The following is a 21,967-nucleotide window of genomic DNA, read 5'->3' as shown; positions in this document are numbered from 1 at the left end:
CGACTGGGAATCGAACCGCGATCGTGTGGTTCGCAAGCCCACACTCAATCCACTGAGCTACACCAGCCATGGCTAATTACCCTCGGTCGTACGTTTTACCAACAAGAAAGCATTCATTCCTCTGACCCTGGGTCCGTCAGTGTCCCCTGGAAAACCACCCAAGTTATCTTATTAATCTTCTTGCTTCCTTTGCCTCCTCTTTTCAAAAGTTCTTCCTTGGTGCCTTCAGAATATCTTCCCCAATGTTGCTTTGGTTGTAGCTGGGCACTAGCACAAGGATTAATGGATGAAAGGTGTGGACTCTAAAAGAATGCTGATGGGAATCCTGAATCCCAATCCTCACCATTTTAATTTGTGGCCCACTGGCCTTTGGGATAGGCAGAGCTGCCCTTATGTTTGACATGTTCATTGGTGATTTCTGGAGGGGCACCCCAAGTTATGAAGATTTGCCTTCAAGGGGTGGGGCTTAGGGTGAGGCTTCCTAATGCCTGTGGCTACTGGAAGATTGAGAAATCAAATATGGCAAGTTGCCTGCTTCTTTGACAGATCTCACCAACCATTGAGGAGTCCATCAGCTCCTCCTAAATTTAATTTCAGGGGTCAGCCCCATTCCATTTGGTGCTTGCCTACAAGATAAAATGCCTTGTCCATAGTTCTAATGACTTGAACTAAAAACCATTATTTTCTGCCAATAAGGCAGTGAGCTGTAAGGGTATGTGAACAAAGAAGTACTTTTTATTGCTGTTTTTACTCAGGATGTGGTAGGGAGGACCCGTCAAAGATCGAGGGGGCAGGCCAGGGCTCTGGGACCTAAGAGAGGGCTGCAGTAGCGGAGCCAGTCATGGGCACCATTGGAGGGGGTGTCTGCATTGCCCAAATTGCACATTTGCCAAGTGGGGCAGAATCTCTGGGGCCAAGTGAGGAGCAGATGAATAGACATGGTGAGGAGCTAGGGTTTAGATCCCGCCCTCTGACATGAGTGTGCTCCTTGGGCAGAGAATGTTTACATGCATGTCCTTTTTGAGAGCCTGGATCTCTGCTTCTGAGGTTGCATTTTGGCCTGACTGCTGGTCTTTTTGATTTAGACACAGGCTGTGTGTGCTCTCGTCACTTCCCTGCTTGGTAATCCTTGACATTGTGGCTTCATGTTGCTGGAGGATCCAGTCTGAATTCTACAAACTGCCTTTAGAGCACCTGTTTCGGTCCTGCCCCCCAAACATGTTTCTCGGTGGCACACCATGCATTTTCTCTGCTCTGTTTTTGCACGTGCCATTCATTTCTTTTTGCTTAAAGCATCTCTCTCCTTCTTCCCCTCTCTCTCTTTATAGGCCCTCACCTGGAAATGACATACTTATGCTTCATGACCCAGATCGAATTTTATTTCCTCTGTGAAACCCTCATGGTATGGGCCCCAACCACCTCCTTGCAGGGAGGAAATAGGCTCCCATGGCATCCTGAGCAAACCTCCCTTGTGACATTTCTCATTCTGTAATCATCATTATGATTTACCTATCTTTTATTTCTCGTAGAGCTGTGAGCTTTTCCAGGGTAACAGTGAGGATTTAAAAATTTTCTTTATCTTCAACACTTTGCTGGTCCGTGTTGCTCTTCACCATGTGCCAATGTCACAGTTAAGCTAATGTTTCTGGGCACTACATCAGGTGAAACACCTGTCCTTTGGTGTGTTAAAAAAAAAGGAACAGGTTTTTTAATGTACCCAAGATCCACATTAAAGTTGAGGGATAGGCACTGCCTTCCATCTTTCATAAGCATTGAGGCATATCTGTACAGCTTGGTGTTCTAGGGGTTTTCTCTCTCCTGGCTCTTGCTGGTAGGACGAAACGTACTTGGAATTAGATGAAGTCACCATCCTCAGCAAGCCGAGCTGCTTCTCTGGTGCCCTGGTGTGGCATCTTCAAAGCAGGCATAGGAGGTGCCCTGGGAGGGGGCTCAGCTCTGTGTAATGGCAGGCTCTTCGTGAAGTCACTGCAGTTCCAGAACTCTGTGCTCCAAATGACGCCTTTAAGCCACAAATGACTAGGATTTCTTTTTTTCTATGCTATTTATTAATGTACTTACAAATACTTATTGAACACTCTTATGTGCTAGAACTTTGTCGGCCAAAGTGATGTGGTCCTTGACTCCATCAAGCCTACAGGCTAGGGATGGGAAGGGTAGGTGTTGGTCCGAAGGCCCCACGGGAAGAGTTATTATAACCACCGTGCTTCATGTGTCCACGGCCATTCGCACCAGCCGAGGTGTGAGGAGCTGCATCAGCTGGACAGCTCTAAGTTAGCAGAGATCTTCCCTGTGGGACTTCAGAAAGGGAGGCTTTACCTAGAGGAAGGTGTCATTAACATATGTCTGGGGGATGGTGTAAGTGGCAGGGAGGACTCTGTAGGACATTGAAAAATACAGTGGAAATGGGATTTAAAGAGGAGCAGAGTTTCTCTTCATGCCATTGTACTCCACAGTGTAGGTATGTTCTACAGTTAGGAATCAGTCCTAAACAAAAGTTTAGGATGTTTTGTAAATGGGAATTAATGAATGAGACCGGATGCCTGGTGAGCTCAGCGGGTTGGTTTAGAGCCTTTATGGAATGTCTGGGCTTGGGCTCGCATCCTGCTCAGTATTATCATTGTGAATGCCAGTTCCCATGACCTTCAGAAATAGGCATAAAGCCGGAGCTAAGTTGGTTTTTAAAGAAGATTATGGTCACTCTATATTTGAGTTTCTCATGCCCTTTCGAAACAACATATTGACTAACAGGGAAGGCCTCCGATTGGGAGTGACTGGTTTTATGTTTATATTATAAAACTGTCACAGAACAACTTCTGGGTAGAGAAAAAAAGTTGGAGGTCCATTTCAGCGGTGAGTGTGTTTGTTTTCTGGGATGGGTAGTGTGAGGTTAGAGCACCCATTTCAGTCACACCCTGAAACCTCTACTTCTGCTTCTTGGCACACTGCACATTTTAGTCCATGTCATCCTTCCTCTGCACCCACATTGGAAAAGGTAGAGGGGTGATTTCAGTTGTGACTTAGAACCCCATTTCTGATCGGGGCCACAGTGCACGTTGTGGGGTGACCTGGGGTGTCTCGCACTCAGACCGACGGGCCTCTCGCCCGTGTGAAGTCCAAGAACTTGTGGTCACACATGGTGGTTTCCTTTAACTGTGCAGTGTGGTTCTGTCATCCATGTGTTCATCCAAACTGCTACGCTTTTCTGTGTTGTGTTTGCTCACTATAAAAAATAAAAAGCAAATGTATGAAGAAGCAAGAAAAAAATGTCATCATCTAGAAGCAAAATGACATTCATTATTGTTTTCATTTGAAATTATTTTATTATTAGTCAGGGTCCACCTATTTTCATGTCTCTTATCTGTTTCTTTTCTTCTCTGAACTGGGTGTTTATGTTTTTGTTTACCTAGTTGCGTTCTTCGGGTTTTCATTATCTTTTTGGTACTTGCTGCATCTTTGTAGTTTGCTGTTGTTTTAAATGTTTTTATTTTTGTTATCAGAGGCTTGCAATTACTATTCAACTGTTGAAGTTTCTCCAATATCTAGAGTATTATGAATATTCACTTACATTTTTATTTTACTTACATTTGATGCTCTAATCTATCTAGAATTTATTTTTAATTTTTAAAAGACATTTATTTATTTATTTATTTATTTTAGGGAGAGGAAAAGGGAGAGAGAAAGAAAGGGAAAGAAACATCGATGTGAGAAAGAAAGATCGTTTGGTTGCCTCTTGCACGTGCCCCATCCAGGGACTGAACCTGAACCTGAACCTGAACCTGAACCTGAACCTGCACCTGCAACCCAGGCATGTGCCCTGACCGAGTATCCAACCAGTAGCCTTTTGCTTTGAGGGGTGATGCCCAACCAACTGAGCCACAATGGTCAGGGCTAGAATTTATTTTGAAGTGTGTTTGGAGGGGGACCCTCTATTTATTTTACCCAAGAGAGAGACCCTGGTTCCAGCACGATTTATGGAATGATTTTCTTGCTCTTCGGCTCGTGGCTCCTTCTTGGCACAAAGCCTCTAGGTCCAGGTCTGTTTCTGCTTTCCTGGTTTTGTTTCACTTTTCAGTCAGCTCATTCTTGATTAAATCACATTAGGTTAGATTGGATTCGAACATCATTTATGTCTCTAGGTTTTCTTAAACCCCTTTCCCTTCAATGGTTTTGTCATTCTTACCTGTTTATTTTTTCAGGTCAATGTCAAAATCATTGCTCAAGTGCTAAAATTGTTTTTAAAATAGAAATACTTTAAAAGTAACATGTATAGTATTTTTAAGTTATGAAGGTAATATGTGTTTGGTGTAGAACCTGGAGACTACAGTGAAATATAAATGAATAAACAGAAGTCATCAGACCCGGCTGGTGTGGCTCAGTGGATTGAGTGCTGGCCTGAGAACCAAAGGGTTGTGGGTTTGATTCCCAGTCAGGGCACATGCCTGGGTTGTGGGCCAGGTCCCCACTAGAGGGTACATGAGAGGCAACCACACATTGATGTTTCTCTTTCATTCTCCCTCCCTTCCCCTCTGTCTGAAAATATATAAATAAAAATTCTTAAACAGAAGCCATAAAAAATTCCTCCATTCAGATCCTCCCTGATAAATCATTTATTTTTCCAGAGACTAAAACAAAGGGCCTCGCAGTCGGGTGTGTTTTCAGTCCAGCTCTGCCTACCACCTTGGGCATGTGGCTCTGAGTCTCACTTTTCTTTACTGCAGAATGGGGGTACCTGCATTAGTGGCTCACTGTGAACAGTAATGAGATCATGCACGCACTGCCAAGCTCTTGGCCTAGTGAGCTGCTGCAGGAGCTGGGCTCCCACATGCACGCGCAGCCTGTGGGGGTCATCTTTTCACCACTCATCTGGGACTGGAGGGCTAGCCCAGTGCTTCTCAGGTTACAGCCAGGGGCACCAGAAGCACTCCCGAGGCCCATGCTTAGCTCTGGCACAAGCACTTCACCTTGTTCTACTGGTCAAAGCGTCTCATGCGGCTGAGCCCAGATCCAAGGTATGGAGAAGGAGACTTAGCCACTTTAGCAAGAAAAACTTCGAAGTCATGGCAAAGGATGTGCATACATGGAGGGCAAGGATTGGGAATTAATGTATTTACCAGACTATAAGCAGAATCTTCTGAATCACACCAGCTGTTCAGGGAGGGAGAAGGCACCTTCAGCTCCAGTGAGAGCCAGGGCTAGGTTAGGACCAAACTGGGCCTGGAGGGGCTGGTGTGTGGAATTTGACTTGGGGGAAAGGCAGGCCTGGCCTCGGGGAAGACTTCATGGGTAGAGGTAAGAATAATAAAAGTAACAACAATAATACCAAGGACAGACCAGTGGCCCAGATGTGGGAATAAACAGAAGTGTTTTGAGGGTCAATGTCAATAAAAAAAGACGGGCTTGACTGGCCAGTTTGGCTGGGACATTAGAAGGAAAAATAGCTAGTTCAGTATATGTTTCTCATTGCTGTGCTGAAGTTACAGGATGACAACAACCTTTAGAACAAACCAGAGCTCTGTGCGGGGCAGTGGATGGGGGAGGTGAGACTGGCTGAGAACAGAGTGTTTGCGGCCTTCAATTTCTATGAAGAATCCTATTGACCAAATTTTGGATCTGCTGGGCCTTGGAATACAGTTATTTCTTATTTCCAATTGGCTTCATTTCCTAATGTGTTTTCATCCCTCCAGCAGTGGTCGGAGCTGTCCTCTCTCATTCTACTCACCTTCGAAAAGTCGTAGGATAAACACTGTGTATGAATACCTTAGGCGGCATTTCCGGTACCTTAAGTGTGCTGAGGTTTTCTTAGCTTTGCCCTGAAACTGTCTGCATTAATTTGCCCTTAATTGTTTTAAAAAATTCTGTTCCTGAGCCATTGCTTAATAAAACTCTAGGGTTTTTCTTTTCTTTTTGTGTTCTCATCTGTTGAGCAGAGAAAGATAAGCTACCTCATACCTGGACAAATTCATCTCAGCTGAGCCTCTGAAGGCTACCCCTGTCCCAGCCCCAGACGTGTGCCCAGAGAAGGGGACTGTGCTCAGAACCGAAGGTTAAAGGAGGTGAACCAACCCCTAGCACGTAAAACAACAACAACAACAACAAAACACCAAAAAAGATAGAGACAGGGAAGGTTTTTGCCTGTGTCATCACCTCCTGCTACACCTTGAAACTGTATGCACATAGCTGCCACCTGGCCAAGGAGAGCGGAGTCTCATGGATTTCCTGGCTAATGACAATTGCCTTGTCCTTGGAAAGGCAACTCTTTTCAACTCAGAGAAAGCGATTTCCTAAGCCAGCAGGTAATCAGTCCAAAAAAGCAAAAATGGTGTAAGATATAGTCCAAAATAAATGTTTATAGGGACCAGACTGGCAAGGGGGACACAGAGCTTTGTGGACCTACATTACTTGAAAACAGGGTGTGGCCACTGGGCTTTGACCAGGGGCTGCAGACTGACTGTGCTCCGAGCCTTGAGGCCTGGGTTTACCCCCTCCAACTGTGCTCCTGTGAGACTCATGGAAGGTATGAATTCTTGCCCCACAAAAAAATCAGATATGCCTGTATCCACAACATCTTGCACTTAATTTCTTGCACTTAATTTCTTAGGGTTTTTCTGGGCTCCATGGACCCCAGGATAAGAACCAATGTGATGCACAGAGCAGGCAGTCTTGATTCATGAAAATGGCCCCAGGGCCCTGGCCAGGTGGCTCATTTGGTTAGAGCACCATCATGACTCTCCAATGTTGCAGATGTGATCCCCAGTCAGGGCACGTGCAAGAATCAACCAATGGTTGCATAAGTAAGTGGCACAACAAATTGATGCTTCTTTTTCTCCCTTGCTCCCCCTTGCCTCCCTCTCTCCCCCTTTCCCTCTCTCTCTCTAAAATCAATAAATACAAAATAAGAAAGAAATTTTAAAATGGCCCCAGTGCCACTGATGGGCAGGCAGAACACGCAGAGACTCAAATGCCAGAACAGGCGGTTTGTCCCAGAGACCGGTCTCTGTGGGAACCCAGCTAATGAGGTGTGCTGCTCCTTCAGTAGGAGGAAATTAAACCACTCAGCACGGTGTGCATTTTCCCTAATAATGAGAGCTCTAAGAGAAGGGTCCTTGTACATCTCGGGTATGCAGTCCCACCTCTTGTTTTGCAAGACTTGCTGTTGCTAAAAATGATACCACTCTTTCCTAGGATTGTGGGAAAGGCTTGATGAGGGGGGAAGAGGAAAAAAAAAAGAAGTACTGGGCTGGTTAATGCACTTGACCCAAGCAACTTTTAGAATTTGAGGCCTAATTAGTAAATCCAGGGAGACAGCAGGCAGTTGTGTTCAGATGGTATCATGTAAGTGTTGAGGTGCCATCATGGATGTTATAATTGCGGGAGGAGATAAGTAATGCCTTTGATCCCAAGGAGAGCAGAGGGAATAAGTAGAGAAGGCAGGAGGGCTTTTATTTGTTCATTCAGTAACCTTTTGTGTGCCAAGTTCTGTGCTGGGGAAAGAAAACCAAGAAGACCCACTTAGCTGCCCTGCAGTGGGAGAGAACAGAGTAGAGTGCCAGGAAGGATGGCTGTGTGAAGAAGGAGAGGGAGCAACAGAAGAGAAGGCCTGACCTCCTGCTTGGCCTCTGGGAAGGTGCCTGGAGCTGGAGCTGCAGGGAGGAGGGTATGCTAGGCAGAAGAAAGAACACATCAGGCAGAGAGAAAAGTGTGTGTGCATTGAGAGCCAGCATCCCCAGTCCTGGGAAATACGAGCCATGTACAACAGCTGGAGGACAGCAGTGCAGAAGAGGGCGTTGGAGAGAGGCTGGGGCTCAACTTTGGCACCAGGCAAAGGAATCTGAGCCAAATTCCAAAAGCTCTGGAAAGGCAACGAGCTAGTGTAAGAAGAGAGAGGGTGAGGACTGCTGTGATCACCTCTGCACTTTTGAAAGCTCCCTCCGTGGCAACCATGTGGTGGTTAGAATGGGGTTTGGCTGCAGGGGGGTAGACTGGAGGCAATGGACCAGTGATACCTTTTGGTGTCATGCAGGAGGGAATTGATGAGCAGTGGAGCTAAGGCAGTAGGGATGGTGTAGTGGGGAAGGGATGAGTGTCATAAGGAATCCTAATGGTGACAGAATCTCCAGGATTTGGTGAACTGTTGGACATGTTGACTGGGTCATGATTTTAACCTGACTCCTGAAGAGAAAGAGGGATGCCCTCTTGAATGAAAGCAGGAAGGTAAAGAGGGAGCAGATGTCAGTTGGAAGGCATAGGAGACATCCAAGTGGAGATGTCCAGGAGGGAGTGGAGGCTTGAATGAAGGTCCAGGCTAGACATGCAGGTTTGGAAGTTGCCAGTGTAATGACTAGGGCCATGGACTTGGATGAGGTCACCCAGGAAGGTTTATAAAGTGAATGCTAATCTCATCTAGAAAATACCTTTACTGAAACATCTAGAATAATATTTGGCAGAATAGCTGGGTATTGTCTCCTGGCTACATTGTCACATGAAATTAACCTTTATAGGCAGTTAGATTTGCATGGTAACCTGACCCATCACCCAGCCCCATGTCCACAGTCAGTGAGAAAGAGGAGTGAGGAGTTTGTCTCCTTGTTTTTGGTGGTGGTGTGCCATGGGAAGCACGTGGGATATTCTGATGGCTTGTGTCTGCCAGCAGGCATGGCATCATGTTCATGGACATTGCCAGGCTCAAGAGTGTTGGCACTTTTGCAACAGAGCTTCCAAGGAGAAACCCCATTTCTATCCTTCATTGGTCCAAATCTATGGCTTGGTGTTGCTTGGACTGGCATGCACCAGCCGTGTCTGTGGTTAAGCTCATGGCTACACGTATTTCAGGCAGCAGCCAAAAGATTACTACTGCACACCTTTGTCTTTCCTCTCTGATGGTCTCTACCTGGCAACTGGACGCCAGCATTGGAAAAATTAATTCTATCCCCAAGTGGCCGGGCCATGCTAATGTCTTCTTGGGTAAAGAGCCCTTTTGCTTTTCAGTTTGAGAATATGGTCTTTGGGTCTGTGTGATACTGACCAGTGAGGGTGCAGCCAGGAACAGTGTGGCTGTGGAGGTTGGGAATAGCTGTGCCAATTCTGGAAGTGCAGGGGAGGTGGCCCCGAGGTACAGTACAAGTCTGCTTTCTTAGATAAAGTACATTCGGAAGTAACAAGATAGATACTCAAGGATAGATACTTCTCTGTTCAGAAGTGGATTTGATGTTGTATGGACGTGATGATGATGGTGAGGCCCTCATGGAAGTCCTCGCCCCCCACGTTTGTCTGTAGCAGTGGGAGGAGTGGCTGTGAAGCTGTGTTGCCCGCACCCCCCGAGTCCGCCATGATGATCAGGAGTTTTCTCATTAGAACTTGGCTGCTCTCGGAGTGGCAAGGCGGTGTTGTACTTTTTTTTTTTTTTTTTTTGATTCTGTGAACTTTTGTCCTTCTCATTTCTGTTCATGTTGCCTTTTGGCACCCAGCAAGAGGCCTGGCACTGGGAGTGCAGACGGCCATTAGCTGTAGAATCTTTACTCGTGGATCTTTATGACCTTATGCCTGTCTTAGAAGCATTTTGAAAATGAAGATCGGCCTCATAGGACTTTGTGGAGTTTGATGTGAGTCTGCGGTCCTGACATCTGGCTCTCTACCATCTCTAAACAAACTTAGATTTCTTTGGGAAGGCCCTGGAAGAGAAAATAAGGGGACCCCAGAGCCTCTGTATGCTCAAAGGAGCTCTAATTGCCCACCCCTCCCTCTGTTCTTGGCTGTGGAAGTTTGATCCATTGATCCATCTTTCAAGTCCAGCTCACAGCTCATCTTCCCTGCCCTCCTGGTCCACCTCAGCCCATCCATCATGGTGGTGGAGGTACAGCCATTGGGCACTTAGCATTTACTGCACTGCATTGCATTACAAACAGCCTTGTTAGAGTACTGGATGGCTTTCAGATGTCAGAACCCAGGGCTCTTAGTTACTGACAGGAGATTAGAGCTTGGGTGGTTCTTGGTAATTGGCTCCTGCATTTGGTGGGGCATCATTGCACCTGGGAGCCAAAGCGGAGGTGAACAGCCACGAATACGCTGCAGATTGGCCTCACAGTGATAGGCCATGTGAGCCAAGTGCTGTGGACAAACCAGGAAAGCCCTCACTTTACATGGGACATGAGGAACTGATGGCCAGGAAGGGGACTAGGGACAGAACTGGAGCCTGAGAGGCCTGAGCACTTGCCAGGAACCACCCCCACCCAACCATCCAGAGTATGCCCACAGGTACATCATCCACACCCGTGTAGGTCCTAGAGCTCTCTGACGCTGGGGTCCTTCAGTCCTTAAGCTTTTGACAACTCCCTGGGGGCACCACCTGAGCTTGTATCCTGCCCAGATTCACAGCCAGAATACCAGGATCTTTTCCCACATTCCCACGGGCTTTATTAATCCTGGGGTTTGAAGGGCTGGCTTCTGCTCACCCACATCCCACTTGAAGGGCACCCTCCTGGCCTGTATGCTGTCAGCCCCCATCAGGTCATAGGCATGGTGCAACTGTCTACGAAGGGCTGTCTCTGTCTCCTCATCAGGCCTCTTGGGACAGAGATAAGGGAGCTGAGGCTCAGACTGAACAGCTTGGCCAAGGTCCCCCAGCTAGGAAGAGGCGGGGCTAGAAACTGTGTGCTGGGTTGTCTGCTGCAGTTACCGTACTTTGCCCTGGTCTGGCAGGAGCATTTGGAAGAGTCTAAATGCCAGATGATGGCGTTCACATCCAGGCATTCTTGTTGCAGACTTGCTGCCTGGCTTAGGGCAAGTGACTTCACTCTCTGTGCCCCAGTTTCCTCATTTGAGGACTGGGGATGATAATTCTGCCTACTCATCAGGTTGCTGTGAGGATGAAATGAGACAGTACTGAACATGGAAGCTCCCAGCAGTTTCTGGCATGTAGACTACTGTGTATGTGTTGGTTATTACTGTCATCATCATCATCATAACCCCACATTGCATCTCGATGCATTTTTACAACAATGGGGATGTTTGGGGTCATCTTTTTTTTCCAAGTTGGCAAACTGGGTCACAGTGTTTCTTGATACCTCTTATCTGTACCACACTGGGTCTATAAGCTATTTCCTTAAAAGGTGGTCATGGACAGGGATCCACTTATGAGAAGGGGTGGCCAAGTCTTTGGGCTTTGATTTCTTCCCTGCTAGAGTCCTCAGCTCCTGAACTTCCTTCACTTCAACTGTGATTCTCTCCGGTGGGTTCCCAGTGGTGGTCGGGTCTCTTGGCTTCCTCCTCTTCCTTACCATCAGTGAAGTAGAGTGTGAACACTTGGTTACTAAGTAAAGTCAATGTCAAGGGCTTTGGGGTGATGGGGAATACAGGAGGGGAAACCAGGATCATCTGAAAGGAGCTGCTGAGTTCAAGGAAGCATTTCAGGCATATGGACAGCTGGACAGGCAGTCAGATGGGCAGATGTAAGGTGTCTAAGAGACCTCACTTCGTTGGTTGGTTGCTTTCTTTTCTCTGTGAAAACAGCTTTGCAACAATCTGTGCCCTGTGAGCCCTTTGAGGAGAGGGCCTGCTCCTGAATTTCTCTGTGGGCCCTTCCTCCTGGAGCACCTACTGACATTGATCCAGGCCATCTTTTTCAGACAGAGGATTGTTTAATGCCCACTGACTACTTACCGAAAGGAATCTGTGGTTCCTGGGACCCAGATTCAAGTCTGCTTTGCTAGAGGACATGCACACCATGTGCACACTGCTATAGATTCTGAGGTATTTTGTCATTTCAGTCGTGTGCCATCCTCTCCTCACTCCCTGCATGTCTTTCAGTCTGGGGTCTGTTCTTTTATCCTCACGCCCTCCCAGAGTACTCTTCCTTACCTGGGTTTTGCAGTAGGAAACATGGCCGATTCTACATGTTGCATTATGTAGAGACAGGGCTGAGAAGGCAAGCTGAGCTGAATTCTGCCTTACCCAGGCCTGCCTGCCTGCCTGGACTACCTGGCACTGGCCACCCCTGGGGCCACCCAGAGAGCACCATGGTCAGCCCTGGGGGCCTGGGCACTGAGCACCTTCCACCCCCTCAGCTCTGCAGGAACTCGGGAGTGAGGGGAGGGGCTTCTGGCAAGTAAGACCCAGTGTGCAGGGTGTGGGGTACCCAGATATGTGTGTTTGCATATACTGTCCTGAGGGTCATCAGCCACAGAGACATCTGTTGGTTGTTTCAGCACCAACAACTAGGTGCAGGAGCCCTATCTATTTGTTCTCTTCCTCTGTGCAGTCCCTGGTGTTTCTGTGGCTTGGGAGCCCCTCTCTCTCTCTCTTTGCACCATCCACTCTTAAACTCCCTCCCCGCACTCATCTGCTGCCCTTTTGGCCATTGGGCATTCGATTTGAAGTAACGTTGTACCTATCATTATCCACTCCTTACAGAAGGTGCCTAAAGTTTTGTTGTCTATCTCTCCAGTGTATTTCATGCATCTTCTATGCACGAGGCAATAAGCCAGTTAAAGTTTGTTTTTTTTAAGGCGGAGCTACCATCCTGGAGTTTAAGGACCAACAAAAATAATGCTGATTTTCACAATAATGACTATATTTGTATTTTCTGCGTATGGCGAGTCCCTGAGGATGTCAGGCACAGGAGTGGTGAATCTTAAGCTGGCCAAGGATAGAGACCTGGGTGCCGTTGGGGAAGAGAGTCCCTGGAGGGTTCTGCAGGAAGGGCCTAGGTTGCGTGAAAACTCTGGAAGCCTGGCCAATGGTGTTGGAGAATGTACAAAAGGGAACAGAGGAGCTGGGATGGAGGGTGGAGGGGCCAACCAGGCAGACCATGTCTTTCCCTTAGTTGTGACATAGCATTTGCATAGGGCTCCCAAAGACCGGTCTCACTTGATCCTCACAAGAACCCTAGCTGGGCACCCAGAGCTTTAGGTATGTTGAGGGTTTTTTTTTTTTTTTGACAGTTTTAGAGTGAAAAAACATGAGTGATGTGCCCAAGGTAACATGTCCAATGGGTGGCAGAGCACTTCTTACTTCTGAAATTCCCCTACAATTTACTGATTGGCCACCTTGACTCTTGAAGAGGCCAAATCAGGCCCTCTGCTCCCTGTCCCCCTGAGGCTCCCATGTGTCCATTTCACCAGGGGGAACTGTTTGCTCTGGCCAAGAGGCTTGACTCATGACAGGCTTGATGGCAGCGCCACCCCAATGCCTGTGGTTGGAGAAGTCGGTGCAGGTACAGTGCAATCTGGCTGTTTGCTTCTTCATTTCACGGGCCAGAAACTGTTAACAACAAAGGACCAAAGAAACCAGCCCCGGGAGTGAATGCTCAGAGTAGGTGGCTATGGAAGGTCTGTGTGCTCACGTGTATGGGCTGGTGAGTAATGGGCTGAGAAGGAGCAGCTGCCAGCCTGCCAGGCTCCGGATGGCTGCCAGCGCCCCGTCGAGGGGGCTCTGAGGGATCTTCCGGAGTGCCCTCTTCTCTTGGATCACCACGCAGTAAATGAGATCATTCCCGCTGACTGCCCAGGAGCCCGTCAATAACCATTCTAATCTCCCTGGTTGCCCCAGAAGTGAATTTACAGCGATGTGGTAAAAATGAGGCTGCATGATCAATGGATCCCAGGATAGTCTCTTCCTGGAGACACAAATGTATACTGTAACAAAACTTTATTTTCTTCAGAAAATTGCCTACATGATTAATATGGCCTGACACAGGCCAAGCTGTTAAGCATAAAAAACAGCCATATTTCTTGTTCCTTCTCCAGCGCTGCTTCGCTTACTCCGTGCCTCTCGTTGCCTTTGTTTTGCTCTCTCGCGCATTGCGCTCTACATTGTGCAGAATCTTGGAAGGGAAGGGGGTGCACGCAAATGCACTGGCTCTGGATTCCAGTCCACTTTGTTTCCACTTGGTATTCCCAGTGTGGTTCAGGCTAAGCACAAAGCCAAATGCCCGGTGTTCCCTGGACAGAGTGTGTGCTCCCGTGACTGAGCCACGCAGAGCACGTTCTCTGGGTGTTCTACCATCTCTGACGTCACTAGCTCTCTGTCCCTCAGTCCAGCCTGGTGAAAAGGATTCTCCCCTTTCACCCCTGTGTTTGGGAATGGGGGCATTACTGGGTCTTAGAAGGGAGGACCTCGTAGCAGGTGGTATCATCTCCTGCCCCCAGGGAGGTTCCAGGGACACTGGCAGGAAGAGTTGGGGTGTGTCAGGCAGCACACTCCTGCACGGGCAGAGGACCTGCTGCCTTGATTGTGATTATTTACATGTGCGTTTTATGTCTCCTAGAGTGTAAGCTCCATGAGAGCAGGGGTCTCCAGTAGATGTCTTAGTACGTATTCTCCCTGGAAAAGATCCTGAGACAAAGATTTGAGCACATTAGTTTATTTGGAAGGTAGAGAGGGGAGTGGAAAGGAGGACTGGGAAGAGAAAGCATCTCCGAAAGGCAATGTCATGCAGATTGTTACTGTGGGTGACGGGAGCTTTATCCCGGGACGACCCTGGGAGCCCACCCCTCAGAGTCCTCCTGCTCAAGGGCTGAGGGAGCCGGGGTGTTTATGCTTCAACCTGCAGCAGTCTCTGGATGAGGGCCGATGAGGGAGCGGAACTGCTTAGGTGGCATCGAAACAAGGGAGCTCCAGACAAGGAAATGCAGAGGTCTTGAGTCTACAGGTGGGCAGGTGGGCACTGACCGTACCAGGGGTACCTGTGGGCACAGCAACCTGTGACACAGAAGGTGTGTGCCCCAGACTGATGCTTCCCTTTTGATATGGGTGGCAAATTTGGGAGAAGTGGAGCTGGATCGCTTAACACTCTCCTCTTTAGATTTTATTCTCAGTCCTTAACCAAGAGAGGTTTACAGGGCACAATGACTCGAGCCTTGGGAGGGCGTGTACGAGGATCGTCGGGCTGACACCATTACTGTGCCCAGCCAGTCCTGTGTCTTCCTTCTTCTTCTGACCCTGTTCTCCCTCTCTCCTCCCCAGGTGTAAGGAGCTGAAGTACTCCAAGGAGCTGCCCCAGATATCCATCATATTTATCTTTGTGAACGAGGCCCTGTCGGTGATCCTGCGGTCAGTCCACAGCGCTGTCAACCACACACCGACACACCTGCTGAAGGAGATCATCCTGGTGGATGACAACAGTGATGAAGGTACGGGGGTGGCCGACCGGCACAGGCTTCTCGGAGAGGAAGATGCAGACTCACGGTGTTCTCCCTGAAAAAGACCCTGAGACAAAGATTTGAGCGCATTAGTTTATTTGGAAGGTAGAGAGGGGAGTGGGAAGGAGGACTGGGAAGGGAAGGCATCTCCGAAAGGCAATGCCATGCAGATTGTTACTGTGGGTGATGGGAGCTTTATTTGCCACTTCATTCATTCCAACGTGAGCCCAGGTGTCTTGGTCTCCTGTCCCTAGGAGGTGTTTTAGAGGAAGAAGTCCAGGCAAATACTGGTCCATTGGTGCACGAGTCCTGCAGGGCTCTAAGGATGAATGGCTAGTTATGTGTCTAGAGTAATTTTCCCTCTTCCTATTACTAAAGGAGGTGACATCAAAAGGCTGAATTCACCCACACTCCCCATCCCCAACCCCAACCCCAACCCCAACCCCAACCCCAACCCCACCCCCAACCCCAACCCCATCTCTGCTGTCCTTTTCTGAGAGGCAAAAGGAAAAGTGAAATTCTGTCCTGTGATGGGAACTCTTGTCTTACTGCAGAATTCCCCTCTGGGCCACTGTGCCCACAAACGACTGCAGATGGAAATGGCAGTTTGCAGGCCACTTGGAATTTAGGTATATTAGGAATAATGGCTCAGTTTGAAAATATAAAGCAAGCAAATACTGGATGGCAGTAGAAAAAAATCCTTTGAGTTCCTTGGAGAGGAAGGCCAGTTGTCAAGGTGGGGAGGGGATTGGTTTGGGCAACTGTGGCTTTGTATGGACTCCTAGCCCACAGACTCCACCGTGCTCACTTCAGGGAGAAACCCCAGAAGATGGTGGCAGGAAAGAAAGCCAGCCAGTGTGCATGCTTAAGGCCAAGGAGGCTTATCTCTGAGCAACTGCAGGGTTAAGGGGCAGGCTAACCCCCTCGCTCTCAGCATGCCGAGTACAGAAGGATGACCCTCTGTGCGCCTGGTCAGGAGAGGCCAGGAGGTGGTAGAATGAACCACGGGTTCTGTTTGAAGCCTGAAATCCTCAGGAGCTCCAGGATGCACTTACTACTTTTCACTGGCTCCAGAGCTGAAGACCCCTGTCCCTTCTGAACCGGCGTCCCAGTTGCCAGTGAAAGGCCTGTGTGCCTGGCCTCGGCAATGTGCCGCTCAGGGCACTGCCCTCTCTGGGCCTCCAGGCTGGGAGAACAGACAGGTCACTTGCTGAATTTTTCACATTCCTATTTTTCTCCTTTAACCTCTGGCCATTTAATTATCTATAAATTCTTCTAAAACTCACATTAAGAGTCTTGTGAGAAGGTTTCTTCAGTTTTCTAAGTCTTCTGGCCAAGTCTCTGTCCCTGGCTGGCTCGCAGCACCCCTCTCTGCAGCCCGCTGCAGACTTCTTGCTACAGCAGCACTTTCAGGCCCCTGCAGGGGGTCCCTGCTGCTACCCACCACCCAGCATTTGCTGGCTAAGTCCCGCTCATTCCCTAGGTATCCCAAGCATGTTGCATCCTCGAAGCCTTTGCTGACACCCAGGCTCAGTGCTGTTTCAGCGTCTGTATGCCACTGTAGCCTGTGGCGCCCCCAGGGCTTGCACATCTACACTCCAGGGTCTGGGCAGCACTTTGCTCCACAGGGTCTGGCTGGTAGCTGACCCTTGGGCAAGGGGCTAGCCGCAGAGTGGCTGAAGGTGACACTCAGGAGACCTGGCAGACCCAGAAAAGAGAGGGAACTGTGAACGCTGGACTGAACTGGTGTGGGGACTCGCTGCTGGTGGGGCTCCCTCTCCCAAAAAAATCTCCACCGAGCCTGGCCAGAGAGGAAGGAACGGTCAGCCAAACCAGCCTCAAGCAGAACACACACTTCTGAGAGCAGGGGTCTTAGCTTGGTTTCCCCCACAGGCAGACCTTGAGACAGAGTCGAGTGCATTGGTTTATTTGGGAAGTGGAGAGGAGAGTGGGAACCTGGGACTGGGAAGGGAAGGCAGCACTCAAAGCGGGTGTCATATGGATTGCTACTCTGGGTGACAGGAGCCTCATCCCAAGGGGACTCTGGGAACCAATGTAAAACCCACCCCTCAGAGTCGAGGGCTGAGGGCACCTGGGTGTTTGTACACCTTTAATGTCAGATGCTTTCACGGGGGAACATTCTGGAGCCCTGCCCTGGAGGAAGTTCAGCTTCAGGAGGCCTGGGGCCGGCCAGAGGGATTTGCATTCATCTCAAACTCCCAAGTGATTCTCCTGGAGAAGGGACCACACTTTGAGAACCACTGAGTTAAGTACCATTTCAGTGGTTCACCCTTCAGGTTTAATGAAGTATTGAGTGGACAAGAAAAAGCAGGAAGAGGAGTTCAGTCCATTCTGACCGTGAAGTTGATTCTCATTCATCCTTTCCTGTCCCCCACCATCCTTAGGGACCAGGAGTGGGCTATATTAATGCTGTTCCTGTCTTGTCTTTTTCCAACTCTAGCTTCTCTGGTTTTTCCAAGCCAGAAGTGCCTTCTCTTTAATGGGAAGATAAATTTAACATTTTTTTTCTTTATTGAGATCGTCCTTGTGACGAGTATTATTGAGTTTTGTAAATGTTCTGTATATACTTGAAAAGACCCTCACACTGTAATCATGGAAGTGAGTTCCTGCCAGACACCGATTATGTGTATTTAGATAGACTGAGTTTATCTTCTTAAGTCTTTGTGATAATGGCATTTTAACATTACCTTGTACAATGACTGTTCCTCTCCATAATTCTAATAATGTTTGATTTATATATCTCTTCAGTTTCTTTGGCAACATAGATTTGTATCTGCATGGCTTCATTAGTAGTGGTGGTTGTTACCATTATGTAACGCTCCTTTTATCTTCAGAAAAATGCCGTTTTTTCTTGCCTTGCATTTACTTTGTCTGGCATTAATATTTTTATCCTTGCTTACCTTCTGTTTTGAGTTGTTAAAACATTTTTTTCCCAGCCTTACCATTTTTCTAATCTTAAAAGTAATGCATGTTCTTTGTAGGAAAATTTAAATGTATCTAAAAGCACATACTGGAAAAACACAAATGCTGTGAGACTAGCCAGAGGCAACTGCTCATTTGCCCACGTTCTCACCCTCTTTTAATGGGCATTTTACCTGGTTACCATCCTATAGTGAAAAGAGGTTAATGTTCCCATGTTCCCCCTGAACTGTGAAGCATGACATTTCCCTTTGTATTAAAAAAGCTCCGGGAACAGTAGATTAATGAGGGTGGAGCGGTGCATTCTCGCGCTGGTCAAGACTGGCACAGGCAGGAACGATAGCCCCTCCCACTTCCGTATGTTATCCTATGGAAGATAAAAGGCTATTTCAGAAAAGAAGAAAAAGATTGCTTCAGGGAATGTGTGAATGAAGCTAGGTGACTGGATCTGTGTGCACAGGCAAGTCAGGATCTTTCCCTTATTGGTTTTTTTAAAAGTAATTTGTTTTATTAAACTTGAATATTGCCATCGGCTAATGTTAAGCCCTAGTAAGGCATAATTCTTTGTACTCTTTTTTAAATTTTTTATTTTCTATTTATTTATTATTGATTTGTTTATTTTTGTATTGTTGACACTATTATAGATGTTTTTCTTTCTCCCTGCCTTTACCTCTCCACCCAGCTCCTACCCCTCACCCTGGTCTTCACCACATTATTGTCTGTGTCTGTGGGGTATGCATATATGCAAATAAATATGTTTTTTGGCTAATCTCTTCCAATTACCCCCACCTTGTGCCCCTCTGAGATCTGTTAGTCTGTTCCATGTATTTAGGCCTCTAGTTTTATTTTACTCATCAGCTTATTTTATTTATCAGATTCCACATATCAGTAAGATCATGTGGTATTTATTTTTCTCTGATTGGCTTATTTTACTTAGCATAATAATCTTCAGGTATATCCATGCTATTGCAAAGGGGTAAGATTTCCTTCCTTTTAACAGCCATGTAGTATTCTTTTTAAAAAATATATTTTATTGATTATGCCATTACAGTTGTTCCATTCCCCCTCTTCACTCCCCTCAACCCTGCATACCCCTCCCTCACCATTCCCTCCCTTTTGTTCATGCCCATGTGTCACAAGTTCTTTAGATTCTGTATTTCCCATAGTATTCCTGCCCTCCCCCCTGTCTATTTTCTACCTACCGTCTATGCTACTTATTCTCTGTACCTTCTCCTCCCTTCTCCTCCTCCCACTCCCCTGTTGCTAACCCTCCATGTGATCTCCATTTCTATGTTTCCGCTCCCAATCTAGCTGTCCTCTTAGTTTGCTTTTGTTTTAGTTGTGGTTGTTAATAACTGTGAGTTTGCTGTTGTTTCACTGTTCTTTGTACTCTTTTACATTAAACTGAAATCACTCAGGCAAAACTTACAGTGATTACTGCTCACCGAACCCAGTGGGTACCTCCCTGCTCCAGTCTGGCCATGTTGGACGTTGTGGGCAGCTCCCTTCCTGGCATTCTTCTCTTCCTGAGGCCTTGCACTGCTCCGTTCTGATTCTCCTCTCTCCTTCCTCCTCCTTAGCTCCCTGCTTCCACTGGGGTCTCAGCACCAATGATCCTCCCCACTGGGACACTGCGTAATCCCTCCACTGTGTACATTCTGATGATCCTCCAGTCCCTCACTCCAGCCCAGAGCAACTCAGCCTCTCCTCTGAGCTCCCTACCTATGTTCCCCACCTGTGGCTGCTCTGGGCTCCTCTGAAACCACAAGCTCAGCTGGTCCAGTGACTGACTTACCATTTTACTCTTGGTCTCAGAATGCTCTTTCTCGTCATTCATTTCCTGTCTTAGTGAAGAGCTTCACCTTCTCAGGTATCTCATCATCAAAGACTGGACGTCTTTTCATGCTCTTCCTCCTCCCTTTCCCAGCAGCATCTGGTTAGTTACTTTTTTTTTTAGTCCAAGTTTACTAAAAAAGTTAATACACTTAATTTTTTTAGAACAATTTTAGGTTCACAGCAAATAGTCAGTTACTCTTGAGTGTGGTCCTACTTGGCCATATCCCAGGCCATTGGTCTTTTTGTTCAGGCCCTTGGCATTCCTTGCCTTGAAATTGGTTTGAGGAGTTAAGAGTACACAGAATTATATGGATCGTTATTCTTGAAACACTCGTAGCTTTTGTTTATTTTCCATTATTTTAATTAAGATATAGTTCACATAACATAAAATACACCATTTAAAAATGCACAGTTCAGTGGCTTTTGTATATTCAAAATGTTTTGTAACTATTGCCTTTATCTAATTCAAGAATATTTTTCCAAAAGAAACCCTGAATCTTCTAGCAGTCTCTCTCAGTTGCTAGAGCAACCATGAGAGTATTATCTCTATGAATTTGCCTATTTTGGACCTTTGATATAAACGAAGTCCACAATATGTGGCCTTCTGTGTATGGCTTTTTTCACTTAACAAAATCTCTTTCTATGTTCATCCACGTTGTAGCATATATGAGTACTTCATTCTTTTCATGGGTAAATCCTATTTTGTTGTGTGGATATCACACATCTTATTCATTCAGCCGTTGATGGATATTTGGGTTTTTCCCAGTTTTGGGCTATGAGGAGTAATACTGCTATGGACATTCATATATGTGTTTTTATGTGGACATAGACATTTTCAGTTTTCTTAGATATGTACCCAGGCATGAAATTGCTGGGCTGTATGATAATTCTGTGGTTAACCGGACTGTTTTTTATAGCACCTGAATCATTTTACATTCCTGCCAGTAATGTATAAAGGTTTCAGTTTCTCTGCATTCTCACCAGCATTTGTTTTCCTTCTTCTTTAAGTTATAGCCAACCTAACGGGTAGTATCTTGTGGATTTATTTGCCTTTCCCTAGCGACTAATTATTTTAAGCATCTTTTTATGTGCTTATTTGCTATTAGTCTGTCTTATTTGGAGAAATGTCTTTTCAAATCTTTTGCCCATTTCAAAAATGGCTTATTTGTCTTTTTATTTTTGAGTTGTAATTGTTCTTTACATGTTCTGGATATGCACTTTTATTAAATATATTCTGTAAGTATTTTTTGCAAGTGCATTAGTAAATATGTTCTTCCATTCTACGGGTTGTCTTTTCACTTCCTTGATAGTGTCCTTTGATGCAAAGAGTTTTTAATTTTGATGAAGTTCAATTTGCTAATTTTTCCCTTTTGGGTGCTTGAGCTAATGGTGTCATGTCTAAGAAATTGTTGCCTAATCCAAGATCACACAAATTTATACCTATTTTTTCTAATGATTATATTGTTTTAGCTCTTGCATGTAGGTCTTTATTGACTGAAAGTTAGTGTTTGTATGTAGTTTAAATTAGGGTCCAAATTCACGTTTTTCCATGAGGATATTCAGTTGTTTCAGTACCACTTGTTGAAAAGATTATTCTTTCCCCATTGAATGGTTATGGCACCATTGTCAAAAATCAACTGACTTGCCCTGGCTGGTGTAGCTCAGTGGATTGAGTGCGGGCCTGTGAACCAAACAACCACAGTTGGATTCCCAGTCAGGGCACATGCCTGGCTTGCAGGCCAGTTCCCAGCAGGGGTCGCACGAGAAGCAACCATGTATTGATATTTCCCTCCCACTCTCCTTCCCTTCCCCTCTAAAGATAAATAAATAAATCTTTTTAAAAAATCAACTGACTGCCAATGTGAGGAGGGTTTATTTCTGGACTGTAGTTCCTGTTTCATTGATCTAGGTGCCTATCCTTTTGCCAGTACCAAACTGTCTCGACAACTATTCCTTTGTAGTAAGTTTTAAAATCAGGAAGTGTGAGTTTTCCAACCTCGTTCTTCTTTTTCAAGATTGTTTCGTCTATCTGGGTC

The 21,967-nt window shown here is 46.6% G+C and overlaps 1 protein-coding gene across 2 annotated transcripts in view; it reads left to right on the top strand.

The window, feature by feature from the left end:
- The window catches only part of GALNT17 (polypeptide N-acetylgalactosaminyltransferase 17), a 436,260-nt gene that overhangs the window by 190,164 nt on the left and 224,129 nt on the right, over positions 1-21,967 (top strand). For both annotated transcript variants that reach the window (XM_037041732.1, XM_037041733.1), the window contains exon 3: positions 14,980-15,146. In XM_037041732.1, the coding sequence (XP_036897627.1) occupies positions 14,980-15,146 (167 nt within the window). The remainder of the gene's footprint in view (positions 1-14,979; positions 15,147-21,967) is intronic.

Source organism: Sturnira hondurensis, unplaced genomic scaffold, assembly GCF_014824575.4.
Source record: "Sturnira hondurensis isolate 20B ecotype Veracruz unplaced genomic scaffold, ASM1482457v3 Scaffold0003166, whole genome shotgun sequence".
NCBI lineage: Eukaryota > Metazoa > Chordata > Mammalia > Chiroptera > Phyllostomidae > Sturnira > Sturnira hondurensis.
The sequence above is the reverse complement of the archived record's forward strand: the minus strand, read 5'-3'. Positions and strand labels throughout refer to the sequence as shown.